This window comes from Halichoerus grypus, chromosome 1 (genome assembly GCF_964656455.1).
Source record: "Halichoerus grypus chromosome 1, mHalGry1.hap1.1, whole genome shotgun sequence".
NCBI classification, from domain to species: domain Eukaryota; kingdom Metazoa; phylum Chordata; class Mammalia; order Carnivora; family Phocidae; genus Halichoerus; species Halichoerus grypus.
The window spans coordinates 152,423,086-152,437,712 of record NC_135712.1 but is presented as its reverse complement, the minus strand read 5'-3'; the positions used below and the strand labels follow the sequence as shown (position 1 = coordinate 152,437,712).

Below are 14,627 nucleotides of genomic sequence, written 5' to 3'. Positions count from 1 at the left end.
CTAGCAGTGGCTTTTTTCATAACAATGCATTGTTGAAGAGATGGGGCCAGTTATTCTGCAGAATGTTCTACCTCCTGGATGTTTGGTTGCTTCCTATGGATCATTTAATTGGCTCCTTTATCCCCTGTATTTCTTCTTCTTTTTTTTAAACATTTTATTTATTTATTTGACAGAGAGTGGGAGAGCGAGCGAGAGAGTGAGAGAGAGGGAGAGTACAAGCAGGTAGAGCAGCAGGGAGAGGGAGAAGCAGGTTCCCTGTGGAGCAGGGAGCCCGAGTTGGGGCTTCATTCCAGGACCCTGGGATCATGACCAGAGCCGAAGGCAGATGCTTAAGTGACTAAGCCACCTGTATTCTAATAAATTGTGTTGGATGCAAAGGTTTGATAGACTCAAGTTAAACATTTTTGCTTGGGATACATAATAGATGATATTGTATACTTCATACTACATCCCATCAAGAGATACAATATCAGATTGATGCGCAGGGTGGCCTTTTAAAAATGTAAATTCTATCATGTCAATATTGCTTAAATCCCATTTATCGCTTCCTTTGCATTTATTCTATAATACAAATTCTCTAACTTGGTCTATAAGGTTCTTAATGATTAATGCCTGCTTACTCCTCCAACTTTATTTCATTTCATTCCCCGTGTGGTTTTTAAGTTCTTGCCATGGTTTGCTTCAACTCCCAGAACAAGGGAAGTGCTTGCCTCCTAGGGCCTTTGCACTTGCACTCCCTCGGTCTGGGAAGCCCTCCCTTGCCACTCTTCTTCTAACGTCAAGTACTTCTCAAACTGCAGGTCATTTTAAGTTAACCTTCTCAGAGACGCCTTCTCTATTTACCTTGTTTAAATCAGGTTCTTCCATGGGACCCTAATATCCTACATTCCAAGCACCCTGTTGTTTGCATGCTTTGTCCACCTTAACATCTGTGTCCTTACCTGACTGTAAGCTGCACAATGGCAGGGACTTTGCCTACAAGACTCACTGTAGACTCAGTCCTCGTATATAGCAATCCGTTGAATGAACTACCATAGGTCACAATAACCCTGAGGCTGCAAGGTCTTGGGACAGGTCGCGGAAAACTCTCCTAGATGGCAGTAACAGTACTTCACCAGTTGTTCGGACGGAGGAATAGTTACTTTTAGTGAGAGCGCTCGGTCCACCCACTACGGCAGTGAGCAGGAAAGGGAGAATTCCACTTGCGAAAAAAGCCAACTCCTTACCACGCAGCCCAAGCGGATCTGGGCCCAGGCGAGCTGCACTGGCGCCGCCGCCCCCCACCCCCGCCGACTGCCTCACGTGACTTCAGGCGGCGCGCCGAGTGCGCCTGCGCGGGAGCTCCCGGAAGTGGCCGGATCCAAAGCACCGGCGGACGGCTCGTCGGTCCGCCGGTCCGCCAGCCGGGTAATCCGCGCGCTTCGACTCTCGTCGCCGTCCCGCGGTCTGTTTGGCCCGAACGGCGGCCGAGGTCCTCGCCATGGCGACGTTTATCTCGGTACAGCTGAAAAAGACCTCGGAGGTGGACCTGGCCAAGCCGCTGGTGAAGTTCATCCAGCAGACGTACCCGAGCGGCGGGGAGGAGCAGGCCCAGTACTGCCGCGCGGCGGAGGAGCTCAGCAAGCTGCGCCGCGCCGCCCTCGGCCGCCCGCTGGACAAGCACGAGGGCGCTCTCGAGACGCTCCTGAGGTGGGCCCGGGGGCGACCGATGGGGAGGTGGTCTGCGGCCTGCCGCCCCCGCTTCTTCCTCCGCCTTTCCTGCGTCCCTCCCTCGCACCCACGGCCGGAGCCGGGCCACCCCGCCCTGGCTTGGCCGGGCGCGTAGGTGTGGTCTGCATTCCTTCCTGGTGAGCAGGAGCGGCCCCGCAGGCCACCACTCACCCTGCCCACTCGTCCTGCCGGCCCGCCCCAGCCCTTGGTCCGCTGGGACTCAGTCCCTCGTATACCTGCGAGGAGCGGTCTTGCCACATTTTCCCAGAAGTAATTTTCTTCACTTTTTTGGGGTCTCTGAGACTCCACCCTTCCCCCATTTTTGCATCACCGCAAAACTTTCTTGGCCAGGTTTAGATTTCATAATGGTAGTTGCTTGAGGGAAGTGAGAGAATTGGGCCACTGGAACAAACGTCACTTGAAATTGTCACTTGAAATGAGCTATCTTCTTAAGTTCATCATAATCAAATGACGGAGAATTCCAAAGGTTCGGAGATTATTTGAAATTAAGCTTCAGTGACAGAACGTTCAAGATAGGTTACTTAAAATCAGTTTGTTCACAAGCAGGTATGCACATAAGGGAGTGAATTTGTTATCTTGCAAATGCTTAATGAGCTCATGCTGTATTTAATGAGGGTTCCGTTTGTGGTACTTTTCGGATAGGATGACAACATTTTTATAGTACTTTATCGTTAAAAATTTTCTTTTGCCTACTTGGTACCTATGAGGAACGTAACTCTCCTTGTTTCAGAGAAGCCTAGATTAAACTAGTTTGTTCTGGTGTCCGAAAAGTCTAGGAATATTGCTTCTTTAGCTTTAAACATCACTGGAGATCATCTTGTGTTGGTGATGATTCCCTTAATTTAGGTGAGCTTTGTTCCTGTATTGGGAGACATGGTCCCCCGCAGCTCTACTGTGATTACAGTGGTCCGTAATACTCAGGATCTTAAATGAGAGAGTGCTTTTCTCCTTATCTCTGGTGAAAGTCCTTGGGAGGTCTCTGATTGGGTTGGCTTGTGCCCATTTATGATAGTGGGAAATAGGGGAAATAGGCTAATTTAATTGTCCTTGTCTGAGTCATTCTGGTTTAACTTTTCCATCCCACATGGATTGGGGAAGGGCTGGTTCCCCAAAAGGAGTATACTGAATAGATTGCTCAGAGAGATTATGACCCTTTGGTGTCATTTTTAAAGATATGACTATTGGGTTGCAAAGATCATTAGTTTGATAACTTAGTATGAGCATTTTGTTAAGGTAACCTAGGAATTCTTAGTCATTTTTTAGAACTAACATACTTTAAAAAAAACTCCAAAGTGATTTTTATGTAGACAGGAATAGTATTCAGTGAGGATTTTCCATTAGTAATATTAGGAAAGCATGGATGTGGTGTAACGAACACTATGGTAACAGTCTTGTTAAGTAGGTTAAATTTGGTCCCAACCCTTAAGGAGCTTGGAGTGTTCAGAGACAATTGGTGCATAGTTTTAAGACTAACAGAAAAGAGGGAATAGTGGATGGTGGTTGTGATAGGGTTCTGCTGTGAACTTTTAAAACTTCATTCATTTGTTCAATCCTTTATTCTTTTCTCAGGCATCAATGTGAGAACTATTCCTAGGTACTAGGGCTGTCCCGGACATAGTCTCTTTGAAAGTAACCATGTTTCATCAGTCACTTCTATATTATCGTCTTTTAGTCCATTCATTGAACAGCTATATATATTTTTTTCACTTCTTGCCCTTCTAGTGTGTTAGGATAAGCTAACAGGTATACTATAGTCTATTAAATTTTAACATGGAGGTGTATATAAAAGTTCCTTGGGTATGTAAAAATCAAACAGTTGTGAGACGTTCATTCAATCAAGCAAGCAGAATATCTTCCTTAATTTTTTAAAAATTTTATTATTTTTTAAAAGTAGGCTCCACACCCAATGTGGGGCTCGAACTCATGACCCTGAGATCAGAGTTGCATGCTTTACCAGCTGAGCCAGCCAGGTGTCCCTGGAATATCTGCTTTAATAATCATGTTTGGGTAATTGTGTAAACTGAACATTAATTTACATGTTTTTACTGTAGGGAACTTTTGTTTTTTTAAAAAGGGTTTATTTATTTATTAGAGCACACGCAAGTGTGAGCTGGGGGAAGGGGAGAGGGAGTGGGAGAGAATGTCTAGCAGACTCTCCCGCTGAGCCAGCTGAGCTCGGAGGCAGATGCAGGGCTCATCCCATGACCCTGAGATCGTGATCTGAAATCAAGAGTTGGACGCTTAGCTGACTGAACCACCCAGGTGCTCCTAACTTAATGAACTTTTTTTTTTTTTTAAAGATTTTGCCCATTTATTTGAAAAAGAGAAAGGGAGAGAGAGAGCACAAGCAGGGGGGAGCGGCAGGGAGAGGGAGAAGCAGGCTCCCCGCTGAGCAGAGAGCTCTACTCGGGGCTTGATCCCAGGACTCCGGGATCATGACCTGAGCCGAAGGTGGATGCCCACCTGACTGAGCCACCCAGGTGCCCCACTTAATGAACTTTTAAATAAAAATTTTGAATCAGAAGGTTGGAGCTAACTTCTAAAGAATGGAAGCTTGGTAAGTACTAGTACACAGCACCATGTAGAGGTCCAGCGATGGACTTGCTTTTGTATCATTACTAACTCATAGAGCTCTATTAAAATTTCCTAAAATATACATTTATGAGTATCATTGAGAATGAACATCATCCATTACAAAGTGGCTTTAACTAAAAATTGATGAGAAGAGCTTTGGTAAACTTTAGGGTGATCAGAGAGGAACCATGCTTTTTGGGAAGGAAACTTCAGATATCAGTGTCTGTGTCTTTTGTGGCAATTAGGTTTTTTTAGAGAGGAAGCTTCCAGTCTCCTTCCATGAAAAAGCCTGGTTGTCAGCTTTTTGAAATTTGATCAAGGGGAATAGAGGTTGGGGATTTCAGCCATCATACATGCAGTCTTTTATATTATCTGGTTTAGTGTGACACCTGTATTAGGGTTGGATTTAGCTGCATGTACGAGATCTTAAATTATCAGTGAGTTATATTATGATTGTATTCCTATGTAAAAAGTTGGTGGATAGGTAGTTCTGGTCGTCTGGGGCTGGTATAGTGGGTCTGTGAAGTTCATCAGGCTCGGGTGTCTTCCAGCTATCTGCTCTGTGAAACCTAGAGTCGTCATTCTCAAGGCCCAGATAGTAGTCATACCTAGGTTTCAGATAATAGGAAAGAAGAAGGGAGAAAGGAGGCAGAGGGCTCAGTTTCCAGAATATTTCCTGGAAACTGCCCCACAACACCCTGCTCATATGTTATTGGCTCTTAACATATATCCACATCTCCTAGAAGGGTGGGATAGAAAACGGAATTTTTATTAAGGGCAGCCATATACCCACCTGAAATCTGGGGTTCCATTAGTAAGGAAGAAGGAGAGAGAATGATGCAGGCAATTAGCACTCCCAGCCATAGCCTCTCAGTCCGCATCTTCCTCCCCACTTAGTTGTGCTTGATCCCCACCTTAGCTGTGCTTGATATCCCTAACATTTTTCTCAGAGTAGAGGAGGTGGGAGCCTGAAGGTTTCTTCCAAAGATTTTCAACCATACCTTCTCTTCCCGGACACACACTAAATTCCTTTCTTGAGTGGTACCTTATGTTTCTTAATTCAGATCCTTTCTGGCTTCTCTGGGATGATTTGGCTTACATTTTGTTAGTTCCTCCCCTTTAGGCCGTCAGATTTTCAGCTTTCTCTCTCTGCTTCATTCATCCACTTCTCATCTTTTAGAAAATTTCTGAAACCTCTTGTATGCTATTGTGTTGTTTCCCATTGTTTTTCTCCTTGTGCATTTTCATCTTTTAAATTTGTATTCCTTTTTTTTAGTGGAATTTTGGGAGGAAACAGAAGGATGTTTGTTTAGATCTCTGGTTAACTGGAAGAGAGTTACTTGTATTTTTGGCTCTTCATAGTGGTTTTATCAATTTATATTCCCATCAACAGGTATATGTGAGTTTTTTATTCCTCCACATCCTTGCGGATACTTGCTAGTTAATTTAAATTACTGCTTTTTGCGAAATGATGGATGAGCGATGGTATCTTGTTTTCAGCTGCATTGTCCGGATTTCTCTGAGGTAGAGCATCTTATATTTATTTACTGGTCACTTAGTTTCTTTTTCTGTGAATGGCCTGTTCTTTTTCTTTGCCCATTTTCTGGGTTGCTTGTTTTTTTTTTTTCTTACTGATTTTTAGCAGTTTTTTAAAATATTTTCTGGTTATTTATCCTTTTTCCCATTATGTATATTGGAAATATTCACACCTGTGTATTGTTTCTTAATTGTGTTTATGATACCATTTGTCATACAGAAGTCCTTCCAAAATATTTTATTTTCATAATTGGTAATTGTAATTTTTTCTTATTCCTTTTTTTTTTTTTTTAAGATTTTATTTATTTATTTGACAGAGAGAGACACAGTGAAAGAGGGAACACAAGCAGGGGGAGTGGGAGAGGGGGAAGCAGGCTCGATGTGGGGCTCGATGTGGGGCTCGATCCCAGGACCCTGGGATCGTGACCTGAGCCGAAGGCAGACGCTTCACGACTGAGCCACCCAGGCTCCCCAATTTTTTCTTATTCCTAATGTGCATCTGTTACATGTGATTTTCTCCCTCGATCAGATCTGCTAAGGTTTTGGAGCTACCTTTTTTTTTAAAGCAAGTCAAGGGGCGCCTGGGTGGCTCAGTCGGTTAAGTGTCTGACTTCGGCTCAGGTTATGATCTCAGGGTCCTGCGATGGAGCCCAGAGTTGGGCTCCCTGCTCAGCCTGGAGTCTACTTATCCCTCTTGCCACCACCCCCGCCATGCGTGCGCGCGCTCTCTCTCTCTCTCTCAAATAAATAAATAAAAATCTTAAGTGTATGTTTTTTGGCTTGTTTTCTGCCTTTGCCATTCACTTTTCCTTTTCCTCTTTTTGTATTGAATGATTAGCTTTCCCCCTCTTTTGTTTTTCTAATACATTTATTTTAGGACTGTATGCTTTTTCTCAGTCTGCTTTTGGCTACATCCATTGGTTTTGATATTAGTATTTTCATTGACATTTATTTTTTTAATAGTTTGTAATTTTAGTTTTGTATTAACTTGAGTCATTTATATAGGTCTTGTAAAAATTCTAAATTTGTTATTCTCTTGTGAGTTAATGTTTAGTTTGTTGTGTTATGGTAGTATCGTTTTCATTTGTAAAATGTATAGTTGATGGAACTAGTCTTGTAATTTCTGAATTCTTTTTTCAAACACCAGTGTTTTATAGATCAGGAAAGAAAATACTGCTGTTCCATTTTACTTCACAACTGTTGTTTACGTTCTGATTGTTAATTTGGAGGTGAAGATATTAAGATAATTTTAGCTAATGACATTATTACATATTTGTTACTCAAACCGTGTGGAGGAAATAAAGATATGTAATAGTTGGCCCTTGGTCTCAAAAAGTATCTGTACTTGGCTCAGTAATTTTATTCTGCATAGATAAATAAACATAATTTCTTTCTTTTTAAGATTTTATTTTTTGAGAGAGAGCATGCACACGTGTGTACTTGTGCACAGATGAAGGGAAGGGAGAGAATCTCAAAACAGACTCTGCGCTGAGTGTGGAGCCCCACTTGGGGCTCCGTCCAATGACCCTGAGATCATGACCTGAGCTGAAACCAAGAGTCTGAAGCTTAACCAACTGAGCCAGCCAGGCTCCCTTGAATAGACATAATTTAAAGGAAGATTTCAAATCTGATTTTTCTGTGTTCTATTTCTAATAAAAAAGCTTGTTAGGACTGTTTTCATTCTGTGTAACCTTAAAGGAGAATCTTTGCCCACAGGAGGTTTAAGGCCATACAGTAGACTTTGTGGCAGAATTAGACTAAGATCTTGACCTCTTGACTCCCTGACTAGTTACTTTTTACTATACTCTGCTGCAGAATGCTTCATTAATGATTCTTCATGTGATAAATTGGGTGAAGAAAGAAGTGTGAAAATAAGGTTGCAGAAGGCTCTATTAACTCTGACCAATAAATGGTCCAGCTCTTTCGATTCTCTTGTTTCTCTCTGGTTGGTGGTCAGGAGTTGCACAGCCCTAAGTAGTGACTGCAGCTATATAGGTTATGTGAATTTGCATTACAGTGTCGCTTTGGCTAGTGTGGATTGGTGGTTCTCAATCTCCACATATTCCCCCTAAACTTTAAAACTAGAATTTCTTTCTCTCTCTCTTTTTAAAAGATTTCTTTATTTATTTTAGGGAGAGGGGGAGAGAGAGAGAGAAAGAACAGGTGCATGCACATTAGTCAAGAAAGGGGCAGAGGGAGAGACTTCAAGCAGTCTCTCTGCAGGGAGCCTAATATGGGGCTTGATCCCATCACCCATGAGATCACAACCTGAGCCTAAACCAAGAGTTGAATGCTCAGCTAACTGAGCCATCTAGGTGCCCCTGAAACTAGAACTTCTTTTTTTTCCTTTAAACTTTTGAAAAAAGCTTTATCTTTTTTTTTCAAGATTCCATTTATTTATTTGTCAGAGAGAGAGCAAGCGCACAAGCAGGGGGAGCGGCAGGCAGAGGGAGAAGCAGACTCGCCGCCAAGCAAGGAGCCCGATTCAGAACACGATCCCAGGGCCTCAGGATCATGACCTGAGCCGAAGGCAGATGCTTAACCGACTGAGCTACTCAGGTGTCCCTAAAACTAGAATTTCTGATGGGAGTTTATCCTATACCTGTCTTTTGTATATTCAAAGAAATGAATTCATTTCCTAGGGTTCCTTCCCCCCCCCCACCGTGAACTTTTAAGAATTGAGCTGTTGGATATTTGCTCTAAGGTGACTGAGTTTTATAAAATTACTGGAGAACATATAAAGGCACTTCTGAATAGTTGCAAATAATAATCTGTAGCTACCATTTATGTTACGTGTACTATATATCGACACTATTTTAAGTATTTAGTATGTATTGTATCATCTTTTTCCTCATGCTTAAATGAGACATCACCTCACATTAGGAAGGGTTTGGAGAGGTTATTTATAACTTGCACTCAGTCACACAGCTTTGAGTTGGTGGAGTTGGGATTCAAACTAAGGGTTGTCTGACTTGCAAGCCTGAGCTATTGCCCACTGTGACATTGTACCTCTTAAGCATGATTAGGGTTTTATAATTGACTAAAAAATTACTTATTTCTAAAATATTAAAGGTACATACAGATTCTTTGTAGTAGTATTTCCCATAATCATAATGCATTTTTTTTTTTTTTTTTTTTTGGCCAACTCTGGTATAGGACACTGGCTTTCTTTCTTCCTACTTGTGGAAAACTTGCAGTGTAGGTCTACTTTGTTAGAGGTATAGCCTAAGCTGGAATCTGCTCATCTAGTAAATCATATTTAAATGATAGGTGGGTAGATTCTCTTGTTTCTGCTCTTGTTTCCTCTCTAGGAATTTTGAGACCTGAGATTTAGGCTGAATTACAAGGGATGGTATGATGGAAATATATCGAAGGAGTAATTCATTGTACTTGGTTCTGTAGGAACAGCATTTTAACTGCAGTTAGCAATGGCTGCTTTCCTTGAAAAGCATTAGTTGGTCTCTCTTGAGTTTACTCCATGTGAATCAGATGTTGTTGATTTCCAATGACTGCCCTCCCATAGTACTTATTTTAAATTACATAACCTGTCCTGAGACAGCTATTTTTGGGGATTCCATCATATAGCTTCTAGTCATTTAAATATAGGCTATAAATGCACTGTTTCCCCACACAATTTAAGTTTTGAGAGTTGACCCCAAAAACTTTGAATAGAGTAGGTATAAAAAATTTAGGACATTCTGTTTAGCCTTTTTTTTTTTCCTGATCCGTTTGCAGAGGAAGTAGCTTTATCTCCTACTACTTCCTTTCCTGCTTGCTTTAGAGCAGAAGTCAGCAGACTAAGGCCTGCCCAGCTGCCTATTTTTGTGTTGTCCATAGCCACCGTCTAGTGGATTAGGGCTGTGAGCCTTGGAGACCTCGCTGGAGTGTTCCCCTCTGCCCCATCATCCCCTTTATTCCCAGCGCCTGCCTCCCTGGCCATTGGCTGCACCTCGCTGCTGCCCAGGGTTTGCTCTGGTGCCACCTACACTTTGCAGTGAATGTAGAATCTCAGACTGGGGATTGGTGACTCAGCAAATTGCCTCGTCTCTAGCAGCTGAGCCAGCTGCCCAAGTTGAGATGGCTGGGCTCTCTGGGAGAAGAGAAGGGCGTGCTGGAATTTGGGTGTCACTGGGGCAGAGAGTGAAGCTGATTGTGTTGAGTACAATCTACCCTCCCTCCCCCCATGGCGCCCTCTCCACCAGACTGGATACTGGATACTCTTCCTTTGGAAATGGCTCCAGCTAATGACCTTGTACCTAGTGTGCTCACCATCTGAGAGGGCCTGACTTAGGTAAAAAGGATATAGGTTAGGCAGGACTTTTCTTTCTTGTTATATAAGGACCTACATTTTATCCTTGATTTTGCCTTTTGCTTGGCAAAGCCTACAATAGCCCTTCTCAGAAAAAGTTTGTAAATCCCCACTCCATAGCCATATGAGCCTTCTTGCTGGCCATGAACACCCTCAGGCACACTGTTGCCTTCTGTTGCCTCAGGCCCTTGGTACTTGCTATTCTGTCGTTATGGGCATGTTCTTTAGTAGCTCCTGTTCATTATCAAAACAGAGAATCTTGGGTTTTACTTTTCAGAGATAAGAAAAAAAGTTACTTTTTTTAAAAAAGATTATATTTATTTGACAGAGTGAGAGAGGGAACACATGCAGGGGGAGTGGGAGAGGGAGGAGCAGGCTTCCTGCTGAGCAGGGAGCCCAATGCGGGGCTCCCTGGATCATGACCTGAGCTGAAGGTAGACGCTTAATGACTGAGCCACCCAGGCGCCCCCAAAAAAAGTTACTTTTAAAAAACTTTATTTGGGGCGCCTGGGTGGCTCAGTCGTTGGGCGTCTGCCTTGGGCTCGGGTCGTGGTCCCAGGGTCCTGGGATCGAGCCCCGCATCAGGCTCCCTGCTCTGCGGGGGGCCTGCTTCTCTCTGTCCTACTCCCCCTGCTTGTGTTCCCTCTCTTGCTGTGTCTCTCTCTGTCAAATAAAGAAATAAAATCTTTTAAAAAAAAAAAAAACCTTTGCATTTTACTGATTGATTTGTTTGAGGTAGCAGTAAAATAGCAAACAGACCGAGTCTCTGCTCTCAGGGAGCTTAGAATCCTTTCAGAGAAAAGACGTTAAACATAATTCCACACTGTGCTAAGTTCTATGAAGGAAGAGTTCAGAGATCTAAGAGATTGTAAAGGGAGAGGGGAACTAATTTAAAACAAGAGTTAGACTGCCTGTATCACTTCTTTTTTTTTTTTCTATATATTTTTAAAGATTTTATCGTATTTATTTTTTAAGATTTGTTTGAGAGTGAGAGGGTGTGCGTGCACATGAGTGGGGGGAGGGGCAGTGGGAGAGAATCTTTTAAGCAGGCTCCATGATGAGCAGGAAGCCCAATGCAGGGCTTGGTCCCATGACCCATGAGATCATGACCCATGAGATCATGACCTGACTGAAACCAAGAGTTGGAGGCTTAACCGACTGAGCCACCCAAGCACCCCTGCTCCACTTCTGCCACCCATGTGGAACGACGTGGTCCATGCTACCGTCATCTCTTGACTGGATTACAGTAATAGCTTCCTGACTGGTTCCTCTTCTGCTTTTGCACAAATGCAAGTCCGTTTTCCACTCAGCAGCCATGGATGGTGACTCTGTGAAAATAGGTTAGCTCATGTTACTCCTTTGTCCAAACTCTCTGATGGGTCCCCTTCCTACTCTATATAGTAGAAGCCAAAAGTCTTACAGTTGTACTCAGGGCATCATTACTACTTTGATTTCACCTCCTTCTGTTTTGTCCTGTGCTTGTTCTGTGACCTTATTGGCCTCCTTGCCATGTCAGGATATTTTAGGCATACTCTTGTCCCAGCTTCTTGGCACTTGATCTTCCCTTGACTGGTAATGCTTTTATCTCACTTATCTGCTTGCCTCAGCACATCACCTCCTTCATGCCTTCTCTATTATTCATGATGTTTTAAATTATTAAATTTTTTATTTCTATATATAGTCAAGTGGCCACATGTAGTGATTTAAGACTACAGTCTTCTCACATCACCCTGTATAACACCTTGTCTTTCTTCTTTTTCTCCATAGCACTTACTATCTATTATACTATATTTTTCCTTTTTTTTTTTTAGATTTTATTTGTTAGAGAGAGAGCACGAGCAGGGGAAGGGGCAGAAGGAGAGGGAGAAGCAGACTCCCCACTGAGCAGGGAACGCGACGACATGGGGCTTGGTCTCAGGACCCTGGAATCATGACCTGAGCTGTAGGCAGATGCTTAACGGACTGAGCCACCCAGGCACCACCCTTATGCTATATTTTTCTTAGCTATCTTGTCTCCCCCTCTAAAAGTAAGCTTTACAAGGGCTCAAAATTTTAAATGTTTATTTACTGCTGAATTTCTATGTCTTAGAACTGTGTTTGGTGCATAGTAAATTCTTAGTATATATTTGTTGAATGGATGAGTGAATGAATGAATGAGGGAAGACTTTTTCAAAGATTTATTCATTCATTTGAGAGAGAGCGTGCCTGAGCTGGGTGGGGGAGGGGCAGAGGGAAAGAATCTCAAGCGGACTCCCTGCTCAGTGGGGAGCCCTAAGTGTACCTTGATCTCATGACCCTGAGATCATGACCTGAGCTGAAATCAAGAGTTGGACGCTTAACCAACTGAGCCACCGAGTCGCTCCGAGGGAAGACTTTTTTGATGACGTATCAGCCTGGATAAGGAAAGTGGAGAATTGTGATGGGAAAAGTTTCCAGAGAAAAAAAATTTCCAGGGGGAAAAATACGTGAAGTCCCTAAGCCAGGGGAGAGCATAGACTAATGACTAAAATGTGTAGTGAATATTCTCAGATGAGGCTGGAGAGTTAAATGATGGCTAGATAATGCCAGAACTTGTCAAAAATTTTGTATGTAATTTTAAGTATAATAGGAATCCATTAAAGGGTTTAAGCGTTTAATACTTCAGAGTTCTTTTTTTTTTTTTAAAGATTTTATTTATTTATCTGACAGAGGGAGAGACACAGCTAGAGAGGGAACACAAGCAGGGGGAGTGGGAGAGGGAGAAGCAGGTTTCCCGCAGAGCAGGGATCCCGATGTGGGGCTCTATCCCAGGACCCTGGGATCATGACCTGAGCCGAAGGCAGATGCTTAATGACTGAGCCACCCAGGCGCCCCCTCAGAGTTCATTTTTTAAGTACAAGAATACTCTCCTACATAACCACAGTACAACTTTCAAAATCAGGACATTAACATTGAATATTATCATTTAATCCATAAAACACATTCAAATTTTGCCGATTCTCCCAATAATGTTGTTAGGCACTGAGTAATGTACAGATTTGGGATCTAGTCCATGATCCTGCGTTGCATTCAGTTGGCTCTTTAGTGTCCTTTAGTCTGGAACAGTTCTTCCATTTCTCCTTGTTTTTCACAACCTTGACGTTTTTAAAGGGTACAGGCTAGTTTCTTTGTAGACTGTCCCTCAGTTAGGGTTTGTCTTATATTTTCTTGTGATTTATGCATTTTTGGGCAGTACTACCACCGAAGTACAGCTGTTTTGTGTGTGTGTGTGTGTGAGCGTGAGCGTGAGCGCATGTCAGGAAGAACTTGAAGTTGATTTGTCCTATGCCGTTAACGTGTAACCTTTATCACGTGGTCAAGGTGATGTCTGCCAGTTTTCTTGACCTTACAGTTAATAAGTACATTGAACTAAATAATTAGGAAGTACTTTGTAGGGAGATACTTTGAGTCTTTGTAATATTCTGTTTCCATCAAACTTCTTTGCTTTAGCATCCATTGATGTATCTTACCTGAAATAGATACTATATTCAGAAAGGTGCCAAATGCTGATTTTTCTAACTCTGTTTTATATTCTAGTGTTATTAGTTGGCATTGTACAGTAGGGTAGTCTTTCCCTGTTCACCCATTTATTTATTTATTTAGTTATTTATTATTTTTTTAAAGATTTTTATTTATTTATTGAAAGAGAATGATAGAGAGCATGAGAGGGAGGAGGGTCAGAGGGAGAAGCAGACTCCCTGCTGAGCAGGGAACCCGATGCGGGACTCGATCCCGGGACTCCAGGATCATGACCTTAGCCAAAGGCAGCCGCCCAACCAACTGAGCCACCCAGGCGCCCCCACCCATTTATTTTATGTGCTTCAGATTGGGGTTCTTATTTTCCTCAATGGGTTATAATTTATTATTTTATTTAAATTTTTTTGGACTTGGCTAGCAGGAGCCCCTTAAAGCTAGTTCTTGTGTCTTTGACAAGTTCTTATTTTTTGAGTACTTCCTTAACTATCTGACATAGCAAGATGTTTTAGGCTTAAATTTTGAATTTTCTTGGTCTCAGCCAGAGCGTTATTCATCTGGGCTCTAGGTGTGCTTATTGCTACCGAGGTATTATTGCTTCTAGGCCCTCTCAGTATATACAGTTAGGAAATACACTCACACACATTTATATCTGTTTTTGTGTTTCTCCACTATATTAAAAAATAAGTTCACACTGATACCTCCAATTCCAGGCAGAAGCCACAGAATTTATTCTAGCCATCTTTCTTCCCGTATTTGTAACTCCTTTCTCTGATAGTTAGAAACTTAGCCTACATTCTCTTCAGTGTATTTCACTTAATTGTTTAATTCTTTCTGTTTATAACCAAACTCATGGCCACCTCAGCCAAAAACTTTGTCTCAGATGTGTTGCCCCTCCCCCTGAAAAATTTGCCTTAGAAACAGTTACTGGAATGATAGCCCTGAGGAGGGTTGGGGTGGAGGGAGGAGATAATAGGGGAAGGAG

General features: G+C 42.5%; 1 protein-coding gene across 2 annotated transcripts in view; it reads left to right on the top strand.

Moving 5' to 3' along the window:
- The first annotated feature begins 1,340 nt into the window (after window positions 1–1,340).
- Window positions 1,341–14,627, top strand: part of PDCD6IP (programmed cell death 6 interacting protein) — a 93,865-nt gene continuing 80,578 nt past the window's right edge. The window contains exon 1 of one of the 2 annotated variants that reach the window (XM_036073688.2): window positions 1,341–1,689. In XM_036073688.2, coding sequence (XP_035929581.1) covers window positions 1,481–1,689 — 209 coding nt within the window. In that variant the 5' untranslated portion in view covers window positions 1,341–1,480. The remainder of the gene's footprint in view (window positions 1,690–14,627) is intronic. The other variant, XM_036073689.2, reaches the window with a different exon arrangement.